This window comes from Phocoena sinus, chromosome 9, assembly GCF_008692025.1.
Source record: "Phocoena sinus isolate mPhoSin1 chromosome 9, mPhoSin1.pri, whole genome shotgun sequence".
Taxonomy (NCBI): domain Eukaryota; kingdom Metazoa; phylum Chordata; class Mammalia; order Artiodactyla; family Phocoenidae; genus Phocoena; species Phocoena sinus.
The window spans coordinates 23,458,290-23,482,546 of NC_045771.1; the positions used below are offsets into that span (position 1 = coordinate 23,458,290).

Below are 24,257 nucleotides of genomic sequence, written 5' to 3' on the forward strand. Positions count from 1 at the left end.
CAGTCCCGTACTGTTTTCATTATTATGGCTTTGAATAAGTTTTGAAATTGGTAAATTGAGACCTCCAGCTTTGTTCTTTTTCAAGAGTATTTTGGCTATTCGCAGTCCCTCGAGATTTCATATGAATTTTTTTTTCCACTCTAATCCTAGGTTTATTCAACACAATCCTTTTACTCTACACAACAAAGTACAAACACGACATTATCTAAAATGCTACAAAGTTACAAAACTCAAAACAGAAAATTTATAGTACTGACTATACATTAAAAGCCAAAAAAGCAATGTACACGTTGCCAAGGTAACTGCATGACCACAGTGAATACCAGCACAACTGGGAGAACTGTGTTCATATGGATTTTAGGATAGATTTTTCTATTTCCACAAAAAAATGTCGTTGGGATTTTTTTTTTTTTTTTTTTTTTTTTTTTTTTTTTTTGCGGTACGCGTGCCTCCCAGTGCTGTGGCCTCTCCCGCTGCGGAGAACAAGCTCCGGGCCCAGCCGCTCCGCAGCATGTGGGATCCTCCCGGACCAGGGCACGAACCCGTGTCCCCTGCATCGGCAGGCGGGCTCCCAACCACTGCGCCACCAGGGAAGCCCGTCGTTGGGATTTTTGATTGGGATTACATTGAATCTGATCACTTTGTATAGTATTGACACCTTTAATAATATTAGGCTTTCCAGTGCATGAACATGAGATGTTTTTCCGTTTATTGGTATCTTTAATTTCTTTCAGCAACATTTTATAGCTTAAGTATTTTATTCTTTTTGATGCTGTTGTAAATGAACCAACTTGTACTTTTAAAAGCTATTCTATTATGTATGGTATATATATATATGCAAGCTACTTTATTATGAATAGTAAATTTCTGAAAAGATATGTAAGTAGAACTTTTCATTTCATAACCTGTGCTATTTGCATTTTTTTCATGAGCATGGTATGCTTTTACAATTAAAACCAGACCTAGTTTTCTGGTTTTTTTTTTTTTTGCTGTACGCGGGCCTCTTACTGCTGTGGCCTCTCCCGTTGTGGAGCACAGGCTCCGGACGCGCAGGCTCAGCGGCCATGGCTCACAGGCCCAGCCGCTCCGCGGCACGTGGGATCCTTCTGGACCGGGGCACGAACCCGTGTCCCCTGCATCAGCAGGCGGACTCTCAAACACCGCGCCACCAGGGAAGCCCCCAGACCTAGTTTTTAAAAGGGAGAGAAAATTAAATGCTAATCTTTTTTTCTGAGAATTGATTTCTTGTCACTCTCCAAAATGGTTTACTTTCTTATTCCCAAGAGTTTCCAATAATTCTGTTAATGGTAAAATCCCAAATCTTTTTTTTTTTTTTTTTTTTTTTTTTTGCAGTATGTGGGCCTCTCACTGTTGTGGCCTCTCCCGTTGCGGAGCACAGGCTCCGGACGCGCAGGCTCAGCGGCCATGGCCCACAGGCCCAGCCGCTCCGCGGCATGTGGGATCTTCCCAGACCGGGGCACGAACCCACGTCCCCTGCATCAGCAGGCGGACTCTCAACCACTGCGCCACCAGGGAAGCCCAATCCCAAATCTTTGAGTGCTGTTTTTTTGTAGTTTACTAAGTGGCCTAACTTCATGTCCCGGAAGTAACTGACTTTGGGCCATAGATCAAGTGACACGCATGACTTTAAACTAGCATGTGACTGCCTTCATGACACATTTTGCCAAAAGAGTGGATTTCCCCCTACTAGGTAGGCATATATTTATTGGGATGACCGTAAAAAACTATTTTATCTTTTTTTACTATGAATCTTCCCGGTAGAAGTAATATTGTACCTACAAACTGTCTCAGGGGAAAGAAGTATAACAGTTGCTTCTCCCTGCTTCTGTTTTGCTCTATTTTATCTAGTGTTGTTCATTAGAAGGGCAGGATCATATTGACTCTAGATTAGAGCGAATGAGAGCCTGAGGAGAACCCTCAAAGGAGGCCTGGGCTTAGAGTCAAGGCTGTAGGTTTGAATCTTGCCACTTACTGTTACTTTGCAGCCTATTTATCTGTAAAATAGGGTTAGTAATACCTCTCTCATAGGGTTATTGTGAAATACCAAGTGGAAATTTAAAGACGATCTGGTACATAGTAGGTGATCAGTTAACTTTTTCCTTGGAGAAGAACCTGCCAGAATGTCATTACATACTTGCAAAACTAGCTAGAGCATGTCTCCTTCAGCTCTAAGGCAACCTCCCACACATTCTGGAATAAGTTTCCACCAAGCTCATATTTCCTTATCCAGGCTAATATATGACAGGTAGAAACAAAGTGTAAGTCTGAAATAAAAGTCATGGACATTCCATAGTATAAGGAAAATCTTGAGGCTAGGAAAATGAACCCAAATAATGTATTGCTTTGAACAAAAATATCTGTGATCTTTGTCCTGTGATATGGGACAATAAGGTATTTACCATCCTGGACTACTTGATCTCTTACTGCTAAACAAGTTTTGCAGCTCCTCCTATAGTAGGCTGTGACATAATGGTGGGAAATGAACAGAAGTAAGAGGTAATGTTGAGGTGCTAGAGAAAGGATTTGAGATTGCTCAGCTCCTCTTAGTAATTCTCTTTCTCTGGTATGTGTATTGCCCTTGAACCTTCTGTTCCATGCATGACTCAGTCTCCCTTTCGGTTTTAAGGTCCTGTTACTCCTGCCTCAACATGCTATTTTGTTTGCCATCCTAGCAGGGAGGGTAAACTGGTTCAGTGTCATTTCAGCAAGTCCAAGCCTGTTTCTCAAATGGTACTGGTAATTAATTAATTTCCTGGCATTTTTAGTTGGCTAACTTTAAGAAAGCTGGAATTTTTCATTCTGAAATATCATTCTTGCTTTCCAAATACCACTAATCATGTCTAGAAGAAATTTTGCCATCATTTCCCATTTTCCTGTCTTGGTATTTATTCTGTGACTATCACTTGCATGAGGATCTCAAGATAAAAAGACATGCATGGGGAGCATTGACACTAGAATGGGCCAGTATGGGGGTGTCTTCTTGCTGAAGTCATTAGTTAGAGCTTGGTTACTCTCCATTATGCACATCAGATGAAACTTCTCAGCGCACCACTAGGATTACGGGGCTTGAGGAATAGTGACCATAAAATTACTCAAAAGTATAGTGGAAGGCTCTTGGGCATATATCTGGAGAAAACTATAATTCGAAAAGATACATGCACCCCCATACATGCAATAGTGCAGTAGTTCATAGGAGCGCTATTTACAATAGCCAAGACACAGAAGCCACCTAAATGTCCATGTAAAGATGAATGGATAAAGATGTGATATATACATAACAGGGTACTACTCAGCCATAAAAAAGAATGAAATAATGCCATTTGCAGCAACATGGATAGACCTAGAGATTATCATACTAAGTAAGTCAGAAAGAGAAAGACAAATACCATATGATATCACTTATGTGTGGAGTCTAATGACACAAATGAACTTAATTACAAAACAGAAACAGACTCACAGACATAGAGAACAAACATGATTACCAAAGGGGAAAGGGATCAGGGAGGGATAAATTACTAACATAGCATTGTAAATCAACTATACTTGGATTATTTAAAATTTTAAAAAAAGGGCTTCCCCGGTGGCTCAGTGGTTGAGAGTCCGCCTGCCGATGCATGAGACACGGGTTTGTGCCCCGGTCTGGGAGGATCCCACATGCCACGGAGCGGCTGGGCCCGTGAGCCATGGCTGCTGAGCCTGCACGTCCGGAGCCTGTGCTCCACAACGGGAGAGGCCACGACAGTGAGAGGCCCGCGTAGTGAAAAAAATAAATTAATTTTTTAAAAAAAGTATAGGAAGGATTGGGATGGTGGGACTAGAAGCCAGAAAATAGAACCTACAAAAATAGTGGCAGTTTTGAATGAATGAATGAATATAAATAAATAAGTGTAAATGAATATAAAAACAACGCAGAAATGTTAAGTGCCGGGAGGACTGAGGCAGTAACAGAAAATAGTTCTAGTTTTTAAGGAGGTTTGTTTGTTTGTTTGTTTAAAAATCTATTTCTTTGGGCTTAATCACCAGGGACACTTAAGTTAAACATTTGGCTGAAGCGCTTGACACCAGAGCAGTTGCTGACAGGATTGGGAGCAGAAGCTGAGTTGATTCGAGAGATTGTGGCCTATCGCTCATTTCACCATGTCTCACCACAGTTCTCCTGTACATGAATTTTGGTTTCAATACTTTTTCTCATGTTACGAAAGATGCTAAGAGTGGAGTTATCATTTCTCTTCCAGATTTAACCATGATTTCTGGTTGGAGAAGGGTAGTATTGAACAACATGTAAGGCATTAAGATAGCAAAAGAATCTTGAGTCTCCAGCATTATCCTAAGTTTATCTCTTTCCTGTCGTCTTAGTCCCTTATAATAATACACCACACAGTGACTTCTCTGGGGTTACGTATCTTCCACCTTCGTGACATTGGGAAGCAGGAGTGATCAGGCTCACTCACCAAGGCTGCCTCCTTATAGTCAGTATTGATTCGGAAATAGAGAAATGTAATGCTTTTATTGAGGCATGTTAAATTCACAGAGCAAATGGCAGAATTACAATAAAACTAGAAGACCTTCTTTACTTTCCTTACATTTTTAGGATGGAGGGAGACTAGAAGAAAGCCTCTGTTGAATCAAGTCCTAGAGTCTAAATCAAGGTTCTTAGTGATGTTTCAGACCTTATAATAGCTGGGGAAATCCAGATGTAGGCTCTTAAGGAGATAGCTCTTATTACCTTCTTTTATGTTGAATCACTGTTAATGGTTCCCTCCCTGACTTTTAACCATTACAAGGAGAGAGAGCTTTCTTCTGACACTGAATGCTAGGCTATAGGCTGTGCTCCCTTAATTTTTCTGAGCCGAAGAGAGGGCCACAGAAGGGTGAGCATATTAGGATGTGCTTTCTTTTCCACTGTTTTTAGCTTAGCCTCATGTTCAGTTACCAAAAACTATTATGAAGACTGACAAAAAAGAATGAAGCTGGCATCAGCTGGTTTCTTGATGACAATCTTAGATAAAGGAAGCCTTTTGAAAAAACAGGGTCAAATGAATATTGGGCTATTCGTGCCACCTAGGCATCTCATTGCTTGCCTGAGGACCAAGACCTGCTTCCTCCTCCTCCCTTTCTTCATGCCTTAACCCTTTCCTCTCTCCTCTCCCTCCTCCTCCCACAGGAGGAAACCTTGAGCAGCCTGTTCAACTAGAAAATCGCTTATTGAGACTCACTTTCTGGACTGGGCTTTATAAACAAAATCTGCTCTTGGGAAAGAATGAGGAAACCAGGGTACCTAAGTTAGCTCAGTTCATAGAGTTAAAATGATCAACCTTAGGTGAATATGCTTGCTTTTTTACTTTGAGGGTTCTGGCTTTCTTTTATTTATGTCAAGGACTTTAACCAGGTTTTGTTGTTTTTTGATTTTTTGGCCACGGGATTTTAGTTCCCCGACCAGGGATTGAACTCGTGCCCCTTACAGTGGAAACCCAGAGTCTTTTTTTTTTTTTTTTTTTAATTTTATTTATTTATTTATGGCTGCATTGGGTCTTTGTTGCTGTGTGCGGGCTTTCTCTAGTTGTGGCGAGCAGAAGCTACTCTTTGTTACAGTGTGCGGCCTTCTCATTGTGGTGGCTTCTCTTGTTGTGGCGCGCAGGCTCAGTAGTTGTGGTGCACGGGCTTAGTTGCTCCGCAGCATGTGGAATCTTCCCGGACCAGGGCTCGAACCCACATCCCCTGCATTGGCAGGCGGATTCTTAACCACTGCGCCACCAGAGAAGTCCGAAGCGCAGAGTCTTAACCACTGGACCACCAGGGAATAGCCAAGTTTTCTTGTTGTAGCAGCCTACATTTGTCAAATACTATTTTATTCACTGTTCTATTATCCTAAGCACTTTACATATAGGAATTGATTTAATCTTCAGAACACCATGGGGTAGATAATGGATGAGGAAACTGAGGCAGATTGGTAACTTGCTCAAGGACACAGTATAACCAAGATTCAGACCTAAGCAGTTTTTCTCCAACACCCACTCTTTAACAACCACACAGCTTATAATTATTCTCATGTACAATAGTTAATATTTACTCTTGAGTTACAGAAAGATTGAAAGCGGGGTCAAAGAGATGATGGAGAGAGCAGAGCTGGGACAGTTCTCGGTATACCTCAAGGTTGTGGTTGCTTTTCAACATATTATATCTTTCTCATGAGTCAGGGACCAACCTACCTTTTCTTTTCTAGTGCTGAGGAATGTAAACAAGTTTGCTGGGCCTTGCGAGACTTCACCAGGTTGTTTCGATAGCTCATACTCCTGCACTGTGCCTGTCACCCAGGTGAGTGGTATATAGTTCCCAGCTTTTCCCCTGGCTGTTGGAAGTACCTGGGGATAGGCGTAGGTTTTTAATGCCCATCATGGGACTAGTACTATAGCTAGAGTCAGGGAAGGACTTAACAGTTTAACGCTGCTGCACAGCTGAGAAATGCACAGGCCTGATTTTCTTGGGTCAAGGCAGCCAAATAATTGTCAGCTTCTTTTGGATGCCAGTTTTACCCCCATAAGAAAGTTATTGTTGCAGAATATCTCAAAAAGATAATTCCTCCCCTCTTCTCTTTACAGATATTTCTAGCATGGTAAGTATGTGTGGTAACAAATGAATATTTTTCAACCTGGCAACTTTGGTGAAAACAGTGCTGACGTAAAGTAGACCGTGATACATGGCACTGCCTTCCTAAAACTGATCTTTCAGATTTAATAAATAAAGATGCTTGTTCTTATCATTTTTTACAATTTTAACGCTGAAATGCTAGGTTTTTGACCAAGGCAGGAGGTAAAGGAAAAGAGCTAGCCTCTGTGTCTAGCCCCTGATCATCAGTTTTCTCCATTTGCTTCTGATTCTGAAGTAAAGCAAGAAGCTTAGCTGAGGAAGGAAAGGACTGGGTGGTGGGATCTGGGTGCCAGTTTCTTGACTGAAAGAAGAAAGGCATCTCTCCTGTAAGCCCACCCTTTGATGTCTTAAGCAGAATTTATTCTCCCTGGAGGCAATTCTCGATGAATGTGCAGCCCTCTCACTGGTGGTTTTGTGATTAAATGAATTTGCGGGTGAAGATGCTGTTGAGCAATGCCTCACCATACCAGAAATTATTTCTAAACTTTGGTTCTTTGATGAGTAGTGATATCATTTGGGATCCTCAGGTTTTGCAGTGTCTGTAATAGTAGAGTCTAAATCAGTGGCTCTTAAACCTTTTCTTAGTAGGCAAAGCCTTCTTTCAAAATAAAATCTTGCATGAAACCCCAATACTTTAAAAGACTTAAATGGAGGTTTTCTGGTTGGCTTTGGAGTGGGCAGCCTGGACCTGCTGGCTTACTCTTTACCCCCACATATTATCACTGAGGACACTCAGAATTGGAAAAGCACCACAGACGGTATTTCATTAAAACAGTAGCTCCTTTAAAATCACAAGTGAAAAAATCCAACTTCTTTTTTTTTTAAACTGAGTTCTTACAGCAGAGGCCAGAATGAGGTGCCTGAGCAAGTATAGAAACTTCTGTCTTGAGGTTGACTTTCTGAAGTATTTGCTGTCTCCTGGACCACAGTTATTGACTATCTTCTCTCTTTTGTCAGGAATGTCTTTTTTAATTAGAAGACAGGAAGAAAACAAAAACCAGACTGTGTCCCACAATCAGAAACCTCCATTGTGGCAGAGGGGCCTTCACCGCCACCAGGGCCTCCCGCCAGACAGGGAGAGACTCCAGCCTTCCAAGGCCATCCCAAGGAGTTCCTGTTTGGGGGTGTGAGGGAAAATCAGCACGGTTTAAAAAAGATGGCTGCGGCCTGTGCAGCGTGGTGGGAGGTGAGCTGGTTTCCTGGTGAACTTGTTTCTAAAAGGAAAAATAATTTTAAAGAAATAAAAAAGAAAAAAAAAAAAGGAAAACTAAACTGAAATCAGAACTGAAACATTCTCCTGGTAGCAAATGACATGCACACATACGTACACGTACCTACACACACACGCACACACACACATGCTAACATGCATGTGTGCACACAGAAAAATAAAAGTACAAAACTTTCTGTGAAACAAAAACGTTTACTTAGGGAAGTGGGAATTCAAATGAATTTAATAACTGCAATTGGAAGGAAAGGGTCAGGATCATCTCTTAAGGTTTTCTGCTGTTTTGTCCTTTCCTTCTCTCCCACCCTCTCTTCTTTCCCTTTTCCCCTCCCCCTCCTCTTTTAATGAAAGTTAGTAGAAATTTTTCCTACTGTCCCAACTGTTTTCTTCTCACCTTTAGAATTCTTCAGACAAGGAGAAATAAGCAAGGAGCCTGTTTTGTTTTATATCATGGTCATATCAATGATACTAGGACCTGCCAGGGCCAAAATTCATGTATATCCCCATCCTGACCCTATTCAGTCTCTTAAGTCCACTTCCCACCTACATTGGGTTGTTGTCATCTTTGGAGAGAAGAGCCAAAATTAGGGTGAGTGGGATATAAATATATATTCTAAGTTGTAGTTTTTTTAAGATTTTTTTTCAATTAATTTTTCACCCATGGACATGAGAGAGGAAAACAGAGGGTGGGAGAATGGAAAAAAGTGTTTACAGGGCTAACTGTAGTTTACTAAAAAATGCAGAAATTATTTGACTTCATGGGGAGTGAGGCAGAATAGGGAGGCCCAAAGCAAGTCCTAATATTTTAAAGGAGTTGCAGCCCTGCACAGGCATTAGATATTAGGGCACTGTTCTGTCTGGTGTTGTAGCCATCACAAGAACAAATCAACAGCAACCAAAAAAAAAACCAATAAATTTTAAAAATTTAATCAGTGTTTGTTTTTACTTCATTTCACTGCCTCATAGATCTGAAATGGTATGGCTAAACCTCCTGAGTGAATAGTCTTAGTTGTTCTCTAATAGGCATCTGAGTACAGAGTTTGAAATTCAGGCCCCTGCCATTACTGCCCCAGACCCTTCATATTTCAGGGGAGTGGCTCTTTCTGCATCTTTTATTCTTCTGGTTTACGCTAAAACTCCTCCTGCTACATTCTGTCCTTTCATATGGCCTCAGTGGGAAGGAGGTTGGGTGACTTGGCATATTAAACAAAATGTAGCATATTCTTTTTACAGTGGGCACCCAAGTAGATTGTTTCCTAACCTACTGAGTACTTATTTGATCTTAAAAAAAACAACCCCGTAATGAAGTATCATTGACATGCAATAAGCTGTACATGTTTAAGGTTTACATGTTTAAGGTATACAGTTGATAAGCTTTGACATAGGATACACCTGTGTATGTATGTATGTAAAAAATTATTTTTTTAATTAATTTTATTTATTTATTTTTGGCTGTGTTGGGTAATAGCCTTCCCTGGTGGTGCAGTGGTTAAGAATCCGCCTGCCAATACAGGGGACACGGGTTCGAGCCCTGGTCCGGGAAGATCCCACATGCCGCGGAGCAAGTAAGCCCGTGTGCCACAACTACTGAGCCTGCGCTATAGAGCCCGCGAGCCACAACTACTGAGCCCGTGTGCCACAAGTACTGAAGCCCACGCGCCTAGAGCCCATGCTCCACAACAAGAGAAAAGATAGTGAACATACCCTTTACTCCCAAAAGTTTCTTCCTGCCTCTTCCCACCCTTTCCCATGCCCAAGTAGCCACTGATCTGCTTTCCATCATTGTGAATTAGTTCGCGTTTTCTTGAGTTTTATATAAATGAGATCACACAGTATATTTTAGTAATTGGGCTTTGAGCTAATAACCTTGACCACAGAGTTGCATCTAGTATTTGGAATCCATGAAACAAACCTCCCTGCATAACATCAATGGTACTCAGAGTTTGATTCTCTAAAAAGGCAATATTGGAAGGGGAGAAAAAAACTTGAATATGGAACGGTGTTTGGAGTAAGATTATCAGATTCTGGGGATCAGCACGTTGCCCTCACCATCCTGCTCATTTTCTGGTTAGACAGTAAAACTTTGAAGCCTAGTCCAACCCTAGGTCCTTGCAATGACCAGTTGACTTTTCTCTGTTTAAGGATTTTGGCTTTTATCACCAAAAGCTGTGTCTAGGACTGGAAAACATGTGGAAGGGTTAATATAACTCTCCCCAGCCACTAAAAAGTAGCCTTTGGAATACATATCCTAGTGTATGTCAAGAACATCCTCTCCACAGCTATAGCTTTGAAATCCAGAACTCTTATTAATGGTTCTCACTGCTTACTCTTCAGTGTTAACAGATTGGTTCAGACTAATTCTTACAAATAGTCTTGTTACTTTTGGGCATAGCAAGGATACCCACCTTAATTTCAATTTAACAGGGAACTGTTTGGGATCAGGTACCCTAATGTAGATATTGTGTTCCTGCTTGACATTGTCTAGTGGGAGTAGAATGAGAGTCTTACCTAAGTAAGCACCTGAACTTACCTAAGTCAGAAAGTTCCCATGGATCTGTTCCCTTATTTCCGTGATTGACTTAGCCAAGAAATTTTAGTCATGATTATGTGAAACACAAATCACCCGTTGGGGCTATTCCCAGCAAGATTGTACTAAACTAAAGTAACTTGTAATTTTTATGTACCTGTTCTATAAAGATCAATAACTGAGAATGTAAGATAAATAAGACAGGAACTTTTGAATGGCATCAAGACCTCATGAATGCGAAGTATGTGTCCATCTTGTGTAGCCTGGGTGCTAAATCGTTTTACAGGGATGAAAGCCAAAATCCAGAAAAGTTAAACATTCAAGATTATGCAACAAGGTATGCCTGATTTTTGTGAGATGTATTACTAGCAAATGAGAAAGTTGCCTGTGAGAACATTCCTCTGACAAAAATGGGGAAAAGCTGTCAATATTTCTCTCCTACTCGACAAAGACTGAAAAGTTCTTTAGGTCAGTGAAAAGCTGATTAAGGGGAAGGAGTCTTGAATTAAAAGGGAATGTTTTGTTGGGTACAAGGATGAACTTGGTGGGGATGAGGGGCCTGCAGGAAGGATGTAAGGTAAACTGCAGGGTGCTAGAGGGGTGTATTCATCCCCAGGGCCATGAGCATCAGTACTCTGTGGATTCCAACTTAAACACTAGCAGAGGCCACTACCAACCGGAACTTTAGCGTAGCTAGGGAGCAGTGCATAGCAACGCGTTGTCCTGCCTTTAAGCTCTGGAACTTAACAGTATCTGTTATTTTGGGCGGGGAGGGGTAGTGTTCATCCACCACTGGCTACAACACACAGATCTACAAGAAATGATGGCAGGTATGCTGTTTTTTTGTTTCTGCTTTCATTGTTGTTTTATTTTTAAGAAATCAAAATATAAGTAGAAGCCCAAGGAAGATTTTCAGCAGCCACTGAGCTTCCTGCAGTGTTGCAGAAGTCAGTCAGATGTTCCTGCCAAGCTTTGTAATTCATCAACTCGATATGACTGGTGAGAATGACACTTAACCTCAGTGTCTTCCTTACAAAAACCGTGAGAAACACATCAGATAAATCCCAAATGAGGGACATTCTAAAATGTACCCTCAAAGCCATCTAAGTCATCAAAAACAAGGGAAGTCTGAGAAACTGTGAGACCAGTGGTGGCTAGCGAGACATAATGACTAAATGTAATGTGATCATTTGGATGGGATGCTAGAGCAGAAAAAGAGTATGCGATAAAAACTAATGAAATCTGAATAAAGAATGGAATTTAGTTAATAATGATGTATTCATTTTGTTTCATTAGTTGTGACAAATGTTCCATAGTAATGTAAGTTATAATGTAAGATGTTAACAACTGGGGAAACTGGCTGTGGGTTATATAGGCACTCTATTAGCAACTTTCCTGTAAATCTGAGACTATTCTAAATTTGTTTATTTAAAAAAAAATCACTAAAATCTGCCCAGGGCACTTAACCATATAAAGATGCTAAGCCTTGTTCATAATGAGAAATGGTAGAGATACTATTTCTCACCTATCAGGTTGGCAAAAATCCAAAAAGTTGACACTATAGCCTGTTGAGACAGTGGGGAAACAGCCACGCTCAGAGATTTATCAGAATTTTGCCAATATCTTGCAAAGTTAGACACACATTTATCCTTTGGCCCAGAAATCCCATTTCTGTGGAGCCATCCTAAAGATATACAGGCAAAAATATGAAAATACATAAATATGCACAAGCCTATCCACTACAACGTTATGTATAATAACTAAAGATCGGAAACAATTCCAATACCCACAAGTCAAAAGTAGTCGAAACAAAAACCTGTATCCAATTAAGCCTCTAGAATCCAGGGTCCAGATCAAAGTACCAATTTACAGGAAACACAGGAGACAAAATATGTTAACACAACAGATGCAGTCAGGAGCATCTAGGCAAAAACAAAATGCAGAACAAAAAATGCAATTTCTTCCACAATTAAATGGCAAGGGAATAAAATTTCTCTAGTTGTCTTAAATTTTTAAATGCTAGATATTTGATAAGAATTAATTAGGTGCGATATTGTTTTTTTAGGACGTGCTTGTCTTTTAGAGATATATACTGTTTATACCTGAAATAGGTCTAGGATTTGCTTCAAAATAATCTCAGGGTGGGGGTGTGGTTGGGAGTTTAGATGAGAAAGACTACGAATTGATTATTGTTGGAGCTACTACATGGGAATTTCATACCATTCTCCCTACTTTCACAAACGTTTAAAACATTCCCTAATAAAAAGATGAGAGCAGAATTGTTCAGGTCAGAAAATTAACGTCTATGAGCCAGATTCAAACAGTGAGCTACCAATTTGTATGCATTGTCCTAATATGTTTAATAGCATATGAGTATACATGAGGGTGACAGATTGTAATGGTCCCTAGTTGAAATCCAGCCCTTCCTTTTTCACCACTTCTTACGGGAATTGATTTGGACAGGATTTTAGATTCTGCACACATTTAAAAGTCCACGCCCTTGCTTCAGCCGGCTTCCTCCTGGAAAGCAAAGCCAGCCAGCTGAGTGCTCATGAAGGCCCCACTGACTCATCAGCCTGGAAGGCGAGCCCTCCCTGTGTCGGCGGCCCCAGAGCAGGAGGGCAGGTGCTGGGGGAAAGAGGGCCAGCTGGTATGAGACATACGGTCTAGTAGAATAGCATGGGAACAAACGGTACTGGAAAATAATAGCTGAGTCTGTTTTTTAATATTTATTAATCCAAAAATACGTAAAATTCCACTTTCTACCCCAGGTTCTTAGACTCTGAAGGGAGGTAGCTGCCAGCCTTAAGTATCTGGTGTAATACCTAAGTGCTCATCTCTGTCTCTGGAGGAAGAAAGATGAGGAAGTGGGGCTCAAGCTAGGGAACCCCAATATCCAGTCCATGCCCTGCAGAGGACCTGCCAGGGAGACCTGACCCACAGCACTTGGCTCTTTTTGCCAGAAGAAATGGGGGCAACCACAAGTATGGGTCACTCTGGGGCAACTCCCTCTGTACAACTAGGCCCCCTGGAGCCAGGGGGAGTTCTTTCCCTCCTCATTGGTGCCGATGGCTCAGTTCCCCCAGTTCCCCCACCCAGCCCAGGAGAGGCATATCCAGGAAGACAGAGTCCTCAAAGCAAAATTGGCTTCCAGTTTCCGTCAGCTTCTAAGGAGAACCTGGAACTCGGGCCTCTTTTCCCTCTTCTTTGTGACCCAGATCCACTTCCAGAGAACCCAGAGATAGAACCCTGCCGCCCACCAGGTGCCCACTGAGGCCATCGCACCTCCACATCAGTCTGCACAGCCACCCTGGAAGCCTGGGCCAGTCACTGCAGCCGCATTACTGCATGCCGACCGGGTGCATGGGCCAGGGCCCCTGGCCAGCACTGAGGCCTGCCACAGGAGGGGCTTGGGCCACAGGCTGCAGCTGCTGCTGGGACTGCCAGATGTGATGGAGCTCCTTGAACTGTTCTACCATGCGGTCTTTGAGGTCTGGGTTTGAGATCTGTAGCCGGATGCTATCAGCCGACCAAGAAAGCTCCCCTGAGAACATCTCCAGCAGCAGCCGAGCTGCTACGGGCACCACCTGGGGGGCAAAGAGGAGAAAGGACAGGGAGAACCTTGGCAGGGCTGTCCAACCCAGCTGTGCATGCAGGGGTCAGGTGGTGGGCTGCATCCACCAGGAAGATGGGGCACCAACTTCTACCTCATAAAAAGGCTGCTTATGTGTGGGCAGCACTGATCCTTGATTAACTCTGACCACTGAGTTTACACCACCCAGAGGGCCCTGCGCCTCTACCCTGGGTGGGGCAAGGGCCTAGCCCCAGGATTCCCCAATATTCAAACCAAAGCAGAGTTGGGGGGTGGGAGGTGGGAGTATACCTGTACAGTGATGAGCAGCTTCTCTCGGGGTTTGCGATCAGGCCACTCCTCCCCAAAGCAGAAGAAGATCTCAAACGGTGGTGGGGTGTTGGTCTGGCCCTTCTGGAACAGGATGAGCTCTGCATTGAGATTGAGACCCTTAATCAGAGGCTGGCACCATGCCCCTGGATGAAAGGAGACCAAGAGGAACACGACATGGGGCCCTCACCATTGAGAAAATGCTCCAGGCTGAAGAGCTTGGTCTTGACCTCCCGCTGGATGGGGTTGGGGTGTGAGCCATGGGCTGAGGCGCAGGGCCCGCTCCAGAACACCTTGCACTGGCACAGGCGGATGGCATACAGATCCTGGCCTTGTAGCTGGAGGATGAGCCCGCGGTCCAGGACATCCAGCAGCTGGTTGGTATAAAAGCGCTGCTTGTCGCTGGGGATGTCCTCGGGGCTGGGGAAGCGCACTTGTTCTAGGCTCACAGGGCCAAAGAGCTCCACCTGCTCCTGGGTGGCCTCCAGCTGGCTGTAGAAGAGCCGGCAGCCATGGGGGTTGCTGATGGTGAGGGCCCGGGGTGGCCTCCCCCGGTACTGGAACTTGATCTCCAGGTCGGTCACTGTAGGGCAGAGGGGCAGCCCCACCCCACCCGTGAGCCCCACGCCTCCCCATTCCGCAGCCCACTGACTTTCTCTGCCCTCTCTGCCCCATGGCCAGGCCATCTTCAGCTCTCCCACTTCCTTCCTCCACCCAAGCAGGGACTGGCGTGGGCTTTTTTGTTCTCCTCGTCATCCTCCACGTTCCCAGCGCTGCTTTTCCCGGCCCAGCACCCCCCGGGGTCCTTACGAGGCAGCATGTGAGGGCTGATCAGCAGGTCGGGCAGGAGTTGTTCGCCTGTGGGGGGCAGGCTGGCAGCCAGGGTCCCAGGCTGTGGGCTTGGCAGGACCTCAGAAAGCAGCTCCCCATAGTCAGCAGGGTTGCCAGGGGCAGGGCCCAGGAGGCTGGGGTCTGGAGCAGGGGGACCCAGCACCACAGGCGGCTGGAGAGTGGGTGGCCACTTGACATCCTCTTTGGATAAAGAATAGGGTGCCATGGGGGGACCGGGCTGCACTGCTTCTACGGAAGGTGGCGGTGGACAAAGCTTCAATGCCACTTCCAGGAGCTGCCTCCCGGGCCCACCTACTCCCAGCCCTGGGCCACCCCCCAGCCTCCCTTCAGCCCCCTCCCAGGTACCTGTGGTACCTGCAGCTCCTCCTTATACTAAACCCCCAACCACACCGCCTCCCAGCCCCACCTGTGAGGCTCAGGCTTGGTAACATCCTCTGGAGCTGAAAGGAAGACACAGGCAAAGGAGGAGGGAGGAGGTCAGAGAGAGAGAAGGGAGGACAGGTTATTAAATTGATCTGATGCTAAAGAATGAGACCCACAAGGCAATTCCCTGGTCTTCCGCTTAGGCGAGGCCAGAACCTGCCTCCAGGCCCAGCTCGGCCATCCCAGGCACGTCAGTAGGCTCTCAGCGCCCCAGTTTCCGCCTTCTGCAGGTGGTAATACCTACTAAGCCCCAACTGCTGAGGGCAAGACCATGTGTGAGCATACTTTATACCAACAAAGTCCCAGGGAGGTTCAAGGTGGTGACTTTGTTCCTGTCTCCAGAATCCCGAGAGAAGAAACTCAGAGAAGAGCTGCAGAAACAGCAGCAGGGCTCCAGAGGAATGGAACTGCTCCATCCTACAGCAGAGTAGGACAGCAGAAATGCCCTAGCAAGGCCCACTGCATCAGCGCAGGCAGACGCTGCGAAGAGCGGCCCCGGAGCTCACCTCTTCCTCTTCCTCCTCCTCCTCCTCTCCTGTACCGGGAGTGTAATCCTCACTGGGCTGTGACTCTGCAGAGTGAGGGAGAGAAAAGAAGGAGTTCAGTGGGGGAGGAGGAGGAAGGCCACCAGGGCTCCATGTGGCAGCTCCTGCTGTGGCTTCTCCCCCTGCCCAGAGCTGCCCGAACAGAGTGAGTGAAAGGCCGCACAGCCATCAGCAATCACTAGGGATGCCCCTGACCCCACGGCACTCTGCTCCCTGGACCACCCGACCTACATTCACTGGAGCCAAGAACCAAGAACAAGGATGGGTTGAGGAAGACAAAGCTGGGGGCCTGGTCCGTGCCAAGCCATTCCTGGCCTCACAAATGATCCACTCCTGGGAGCCCTGGATGTTATGACCTAGCAGCATGCCCCCGACCACTGCTCGTTGGAGGGCCCCCTGGCCCTTCCTGCATAGCCTCCCCGGTGTCCCACACAGGGCCAGACAGGATACCTGCAGGAGTGGGGCCATTGGAGCAGACCTCATAGATCTTGTAGGGCTGAGGCGGCATGTCCCGGGGCCCATCATAGATGAGGCGAAAGTCACGGCTCTTGTTAAGGGCACAGCGCAGGTTGGCCTTCCACTTGGCCGGATCGGCCTCGTCCACCCCCTCGGTGTACTTTCCTGTCTCCTTGGCCCAGGCCTAGGTCAGGAAGAGAAGACAGGCGACCACAGAGAACCTCACCCCTCACAAAAGCCCCTCCTGGCCAGTGGGAGTCGCTGCTGTGCGGTGAAACCTTCAGCGACACACTGGTGGAGCCCAAGTGTCCGTTTGCAAGGTGGGAGACAGGAGGCCAGTCCCTTGGGGCTCCAACAAGCGAAAGGAAATCTAGGTGCTTTGAAGGGCATTGTACTCACTGGTCCTAAGGTGGCAAATAGGTACAGTCTCTGAGGAGGATGGGGTAACATGGTGGATAAGAGCATGGGATCTGGAGCAGAACTGAATCCGGAATCTGCCACCGCCCGCTGTGTGCCAGGGCGGGTCACTTTGCCTCTCTTTGCTTTGATCTCCCCAACACAGTGCCTACCTCGCAGTGTGGCGGTGAAGACTCAGGACTAATGCACATAAACTCTCTGAACTGTGTCTGCACTTGGGATGGACTCCGTACACTTCAGCTGTTGGTATTATTATAAATATCATAATTATTATTATTTTTTGGCCTCGCTGCACGGCTTGCGGGATCTCAGTTCCCTGACCAGGGATTGAACCCGGGCGGTGGCAGTGAAAGTACCAAATCCTAACCACTACAGACCACCAGGGAACTCCTGGTGTTATTATTTTGGAGGGCAGTTTGGTTGATATCAAGATTACAAATGTTTCTGCCCTTTAACCCAGCAATTTGGCTTCTGGGAATTTATCCTACGGACGCAGAAGCATCCACACAAAAGTCTGCACGTACGAGGTTATTCACTGCAGCCGTTTACAAGAGAAAAAGACCCCACATAATCTACATGTCCATTAATGGGAGCTGGTTAAATTATGGCTAACCCGTAGAATGGAATACTGGGCAGCAAGAAAAACAAAAACAGGGAAGTTTTGATACACTAACATGTTGTAATCTTCAAGAAATGAGGTACAGAAGAGTATGTAAACATCTACCATTTTTGTCAAAAGTTGGGGAAAGCATAGGTATACATTTGCGTGTATATGCACAAAAATCTCTCAGGAAGGATAAACAAGAAACTGATAATACTAATTGCCCCAAAGGAGGGGGTTGGGTGCCTGGGGGACAGTCTCCCATAAGGGAGACTTTTTGCTGTTAACCATTTTGCACTTCTTAAATGTTGAATTGTATGACCATGTTACCTATTCAAAAATAAGAAATGGATTTGAAAGGAACCTTGAAAAGGTAAATACCAAATGCAAAGACTAAGAAATACATAGCCAAAGCTTTAAAACAAAGCATTCCCTTTGACCCAGAAATGTTTAATGGGGAACTAACCCCAAAGAAAATCATTTAAGATGTGCCATGGGTAAGAGTTTAGAGGGTGTCCATGGCAACGTGGTCTTCAACACAAGAGACCCTGAAAGCCACCTGAGGTGTCCAGAAACTGGGACTGGGTGACTAAAGTGTGCTAACCCCTCCAATGGAACATTCAGTGGTCACTAAAGGTGCTGTGGCATTTGTTGGAGAGGAAAGCTAGTCCTGATGTTGGGTGAAAAATACAGGTTATAAAATAGAATCTATGGTTTGATTCCATGTTTGCACTTCATATACACACACATGCAGAAAACTGGAAATGTAAGCAAAAAATATTCACAGTAGTTACCTCCTAGTATTAAGATTAAGGGGGAATTCTGTGGTGTTCTTTTAGCATCTGTGTACACCAAACGTGCACCCTGGACAGGCACTCACGTGTGATGAAAATGACACAAGAACAAGGAGGAAGAGAAAGAGTTACAGGAAGGTCTCCTGGGGGGTCCCTCAGTCCTCACCTTGCTCTGGGGATCAGGTTAGAAAGATGTGCACTGTGATGATGCCTGCGGCCCCTTAGCCCAGGACTGGGGTCACCTGCAGCAAGGCAGCTAGGAGAGTGGCCAGTCTGAGATGTAGAGGGAGTTCTCTTCTAGGGAGGGGGGCCTCAGAGGTCCAGGCGGTACGCCTGTCCAGGGCTTACCTTGAAGATGGTGTTATCTCCATCCTGGCTGGGGCCGTGCCGCGTGGCATGGCGCCAGGGGATATAGAAGCATTTCTTTTCCCCATTGACCCACTGAAGCCCCGGGTACTGGCAGCTGTTCACCTGGGCCACCAGCCAGGGCTTCAGCCGTACGCGGCGGGGCGGAGGAAGGGCAGCGGGGGCAGGCTGGTTCATGGCAAAGGCGTCTGCCGGAGAGAGCAGAGGGGGAGCACATCAGCGCGTCCGGCCGGAGTCACTGCCGTCCATCCAGGTGCTCAAGTCAGTTCTCCTCTGCAGCCACCAGCTTTCCTGTCACAGGGTCCCTGCATGTGGGCTTTGTGTTTGGGGGGAAGGAAGGAGGGGGTGTACAGCTCTAGTGGATGCTGTGGGTGCCCCACCGTGACGCCCCGTGCCAGGCAGGGCGTCAATTCCCCCGCTGCTGTGAGGCCGGCACAGCGCAGAGCCACCCTCGCTGCCTCACTCCCAGGCTGGGCCCACCCCTCCACTCTGGGGGGACAGCCCACAGCCAGTGGGTGACTGACACACGGGGATGGAAGGCTGGTCCCCTGGCTTCAGGTGGAGCAAATGTGTGCCCCAGGCTCCTCAAGGGCTCGGGCTGAAGCCAGTCTCCAGCTGAGGCCACATCCTTGCTTAGATTTCTTCCTGCCCCACCCCTGCTCCCTCCCTCTCCTCCAGAGAACCCCTCACCAAACCACCTTCTAGGAAACCCGGCTAAGACAAAGGTAGAACCTGTGAGCCAGGGTCAGAGACAGAAAGGACCAAGCCATCATAGACCCCCGTTCTGAGACTCAGAGGGGACTCTGTCTCTGGTCAAGGAAGGAACAAAGAGCTGAGCCACGATGAGAAATCAGGCTGCCTCCCGCCCGGGGCTCTAGTTTCTGAGCACATGTGAGTTAGATGGGTGTGCAAGCGTGTGTGTAAGAGGGCACACACTGCCCCGGCACCATGCTCCTCTCCCACTTCCTTGGTACCACTGTCCCTCGCAGAAGATGCTCCACAAGTAATGGAGAGGGAGTGGTGGCGATGAGGAGGGGGTGGGCCAGGGTCTTTTCCAGAGGTCGTGCTTCCTGGAACAGAGGTGCCCACACTTGGCCTCTGGGGTGGGCACCCCAGCACTCACATGCCCCTCTCCAGAGTGCCATGGGCGGTCCTGAACTCTTCACCATTGAGATGAGTGGTTTGGGGCTCTTACTCAGCCTCGCACTGCCTCTTCCCCATCTCATTCACCTTCCAGGTGGGGGGGGGGGGTGCAAAACCTCTTCGAGGCCAGGAGTGCCTCCTGCTCTTCTTCCTCACCACTCGCCCCCCTCCCAGACACCCGGCCATTCAGTGGACCAAAATAGGACTTAAGAAATACCAACCAGATGTTGGAAGCATCTGTCCTCCAGCCGTTTATTCCCCCCATCCCCGCCCCACAACCAGCCCTGCTCTCCCCAGGATCCTCCTCTGACTCAAGGGTGAGACCAGACCCAAGAGGAAGGCTGCAGGGGCTGTGATGCAGGTGAGGGTCTCAGGGAGGCAGGCCTGTCAGGGAAGAAATGACTGAAGGAAATGGGATATCTGGGTAGGTGAAGTGAACACTCAGTGGGGTGGGAATGAGAGGTACCACCATGTGACAAAGAGACTAGGGTTGAAGTCAACACCCGGACAGCCTCTACTGAGACAGACTAGACCCAGGCTGAAGAACTTCCTAACAGCTAAAGCCACCCAACCACAGGCCGGACTGCTGCTGGGAGCAATGGCTTCTGGGAGTACACAAGCCCTGGCGGGCTTCCTGGCCTGCACTGGGACACACACACACACACACACACACACACACACACACACACACACCATCCTCCCAGGCCTGCCCCAGTACCTTGTTGGGTTGTGGCAGGTAAGTGCCACCTCGACGTCGCTTAGGTGTCTCATGTGCGGCCTCTCCTCAGAGCAGTGCCCAGCGCTGGGCCGGGACAGGGAAGGCAGGAGAGCGTCCAGCCCTGCCCCCAGGCTTCAGAAGATGGGTGGCTCGGTTCCCTTTTCTGCACTAGCCTCCACCCAGCCCCAAGGGAAATGAAAGTGGCCAGACCGGACAACTCGGAAACCTGACTCACTGTGAGCTGGGGGAGGGAAGGGATGTGGAGAGAATCACATTTGGGTCCCCCAGACCAAATTCTCAATCTCTCACCTTGTGGCCCATCCCCCAACCCTCAAGCCCACTGGCAGTCATTGTACATTGTGTGGTTCACAGCACTGGAGAGCCTCACCCAATATGTATTTGTAGCATCCCCACCCTCCCTAGGACCCTCTAGGACCCTCTAGGCCTGGGTCCTAGAATAGAAGGGTGGCAGTCACCAGTAGCAGGCCATTCTGGCTAAGAGAAGGTGGACAGAGGAAAGCTCTGTTGACACAGAGGACAAGGCAAGCTTTCCTGATGACCCACACACATGGTCAGCCCGCAGCTGTGCCATAGGTGGTGGTGCAGCTGGGAGGCCAGAAAGGTCGAGTCCTCTGCCCAGGGCAAGGAGGAAATCAGGGAGAGGAACACTGCCTGGCCTGGAACAACACTGCTTTTCAACACAAAGATGTTGAAATTATAACACTGACCTCTTGACAGTAAGGTGCAACCCCTTCAAGCAGTACAGGGAGGGGCTGTGGAGAGAGCCTCCCATGACAAGCCTGACCAGGGCCAAGAGAGGGTCTGTCCAGCATGCCACAGAAGGGTCTTCAGCCACAGGGGGTTTGCCTGCCTCCAGGTGCACCAGGACCAGGCTCAGCATCAGCTCCCCAAGGTGGCTTCCTCCCACAGGGAGACAGGCTTAGATGTGATTCAGACTATCCCAATGCCAGGAGTTCCGAATTTCAGTGCCTTTGTGCTCCAACCCTACTTTCCCTCCATGTAGAAGCAGCCGCCCAGATTCCCAGGGTGTCCCAGAAGCTATAGCACAGCCCTGAGAAATTCCATCCTACACCCCCTACCTGCTGCTGGGAAGAGGACTTGATTTTCCATCAGAGGGCAGGCTAGTCAGGGGGTCTGCCCTGATCCTTCACAGCTGAGCCGGTCTGCAGCCCTCAGACCTAGCCTTGTGGATTTGAGCACCGGAAGAGGGGAAAGGCGGAAGTGCATGCATCAGCTTCCATGGGAACATCAAAGGAGGTGTGGCCTGCTGAGGACCCGAGGAAGCCCCCAGAGGTGAAGGGGCAGCCCAGGAGCTCCTCCTGAGGGGGCGAGGCACCACATCTCCTGAAGTCCCAGGAGCCAGCCACCAGAGGAGCCTGGAACATTGTGGGCACCAGGGACCCCCTAGGGGAGGAAGCTCTGCAGCCCTCAATAGTGCGCAGATCAGAAAGCCCTTGCACCTCCTGAGTTTATCTGATTCAGACGTCTCCCCACAAACTCCACACCAAGCTCCTGGAGAAGGCAAGGGGTTCCCTGCCCCGGCAAGACCTTAAGCCCCGCCCTCTCATGGTGAGTTGACCACACCCTGAGAATAGCTGAGGCTCTGGGGCAGCTGATGCGGCGAAAGAAGCTTCTCTCGGCTTCATTTGGGGCGCACGTTGGGGTAAGGCCAAGGCGCAGGAGGAAAACCCCAAGATGGGGCCTTTAGGTAGAAAAGGGTGGTTTCCCATGGCTTCTCTTGACTTGCTGGAAGCCCCAGCGCCCTAGCCCGATAGCTCTGCTCTGGCCCAGCTGCCCTCCCGAGGGGCTCTAGCTTCCTGCATCGGCCCCGCCCTCGTCCTTACTGGTCCTGGTCACTCGTCCCAGCTCTGGGCGCTCGTGGAACCCAGGCCCGGCCCTGCCCTCTGGACCGCCCCCGCAGGTGCTCCCCGGGTGGCTTGCCCGCGCCTCCTGGGCCAGCCCACAGAACCACCACCCCCCTACCCCGCCCGGGGCGCTGGCTTAGGGTCTACCTCTCGGACCGCTTCTCTGGCTGGTGGCGCCCCCGCCCTCGTCCCCGCTCTGATGTGCCCAGGGTGGCGGCGCGGGCGGGAAAGTCCCTCTCGCCCCTGATCCCGAGTGCCGGATCCGGCAGCTCTGGGGTCGCGGAGACAACCCCGGCGCAGGTGTTCACCATCTCCTATCCCGCATCATGGTCACGCTGGTCTCACTTTCCTTCCACTTTTAGACTCTTAACTGTTTCGTTTCTAAGTTCGGGGGAACTAGTCTAAGAAGTATCACGCCCGTGGTTCCTCTCTGTTAGAGGAGGGTCAGCGCCTTCTTTTCTCGGCCACGAGTCGAAGGACGGCCGGCGCCTCTGCCTGACACCATCTTACTACACACTCTCTGCCCGAATTCTTGCCATTGGCCTTAAGATCCAGGGAGGATGAACCTTTTTAAACCTCATTCTCTTACTCGAAAGGATGAGAGGTGCCAGGGGAAGAGGGATTGGAGTGCACAGAAAGGGGGAATCGGGGCTTGCCCCTCCCATGGCCCAAGCCGGGAGCCCGGGCGCTGCCCATCCTTGGCGGTGGCGAGACGAAGGGAGAGAAGCAGCAGAGCTGGCGCCCCTGGCAGCAGTGCCTACTCCGCCGCCCGCGCCTCCGGGCTCCCCGGGCGCCTTCGGGACGAAGGCTGCTGGTGCGGGGCACCCCACGCTAATCAGGACGTAGGAGGCATCTTGGAGGCCGCCAGAACGGCGGGGCGCGCCCTGCCTTACGCGACCCCCCCGCGTCCCCACCCTCACCGCGCTCCGGCGCCAGGAGAAGCCGGCGCTGACCCCTCCCGCGCGCCCGCCCCGCTCCGGTCCCCCTCCCGCCGCCAGCGGGTGCTCCGCGGGCGCGGAGAGGAGCGCGCGGCAGCCGGGACCTACCTGTCTGCGGTGCGCCCGCTTGGTTGCGCCCGGGAGCACGGGCCAGGCGGTGGGGCCGAGCTGCGCCCTCCCGGAGCCGCGCTTGTCTGTCCGCCCGCCCGCCCTCCCGGCACTTCCGCATCACCGCCCCCGCCCCTGGGCCGAGGCCGCCGAGCCTGGGTGCGCGGGCAGCGCCCAGCCCTGCCCCGCGAAGCCACCGTGGGGTCCCCGCGCAGACCCAGCGACCGAGGGGCCGGGCTGAGCCTCGGGCCAGGCTGGTCCCACTGCAGCCCAGGGCCTGGGGGAGACGCCAGGCGGCGAGGTAGCCTTGACTGAGTACTGGGCTCCTTCAGCAATCGGGAAGCGCGAAAAAGTCGTTCGACACCCCTAGCCCCCCACCCCATCCTGCCGCGGTGCTCGGCTGGGCCCGGGAGCTTCCCAGCCTGTCCCTCCGGGAGCTCAAGATCGGTGCGGACATTGGCGATCAACCGAGCCACGTACCAGCGCGGTGGGGCGGACTGATAGACAGCCCCCGGCCCTCGCCCGCCAGCCTGCGAACTCTACCGAGGGTCACTGGCACCCAGCCGAGGGTCGCTGGCACCCAGACTCAGACAACCCCTCCACGACGTGCCTGCAGACAGGGATCCTCAGGCTACTCTGTTCCTTTCTAATTCTCAACCTTCGCACCTGCCTGCCCCAGGTCCCC

General features: G+C 48.9%; 2 protein-coding genes across 11 annotated transcripts in view; one reads left to right on the plus strand and one right to left on the minus strand.

Moving 5' to 3' along the window:
• Positions 1–8,831, plus strand: part of TNPO3 (transportin 3) — an 82,751-nt gene extending 73,920 nt beyond the window's left edge. For 3 of the 7 annotated variants that reach the window (XM_032642503.1, XM_032642504.1, XM_032642505.1), the window contains 2 exons: positions 6,245–6,336; positions 7,627–7,903. In XM_032642503.1, coding sequence (XP_032498394.1) covers positions 6,245–6,305 — 61 coding nt within the window. In that variant the 3' untranslated portion in view covers positions 6,306–6,336; positions 7,627–7,903. Of the gene's footprint in view, positions 1–6,244; positions 6,337–7,626 lie in introns of all 7 variants that reach the window. The other 4 variants (XR_004351369.1, XM_032642501.1, XM_032642502.1 and 1 more) reach the window with 2 other exon arrangements.
• Positions 8,832–11,683: 2,852 nt separating this feature from the next.
• On the minus strand, positions 11,684–23,687 carry IRF5 (interferon regulatory factor 5). Of its 4 annotated transcripts, none has more exons than XM_032642516.1 (9): positions 23,573–23,687; positions 18,762–18,967; positions 16,596–16,785; positions 16,107–16,171; positions 15,584–15,617; positions 15,136–15,357; positions 14,516–14,908; positions 14,308–14,426; positions 11,684–14,011 (listed from the first exon to the last, which is right to left on the minus strand). In XM_032642516.1, the coding sequence occupies exons 2-9, from the start codon at positions 18,954–18,956 to the stop codon at positions 13,766–13,768; spliced, it is 1,464 nt and encodes a 487-aa protein (XP_032498407.1). In that variant the 5' UTR covers positions 18,957–18,967; positions 23,573–23,687; the 3' UTR covers positions 11,684–13,765. The 4 variants fall into 4 exon arrangements, with proteins under 4 accessions (XP_032498407.1, XP_032498406.1, XP_032498408.1 ...); XM_032642515.1 differs by having other exon boundaries at positions 15,136–15,405; XM_032642517.1 differs by lacking the exon at positions 23,573–23,687 and adding an exon at positions 21,741–21,893 and having other exon boundaries at positions 15,136–15,405.
• Between the last annotated feature and the right edge of the window lie 570 nt (positions 23,688–24,257).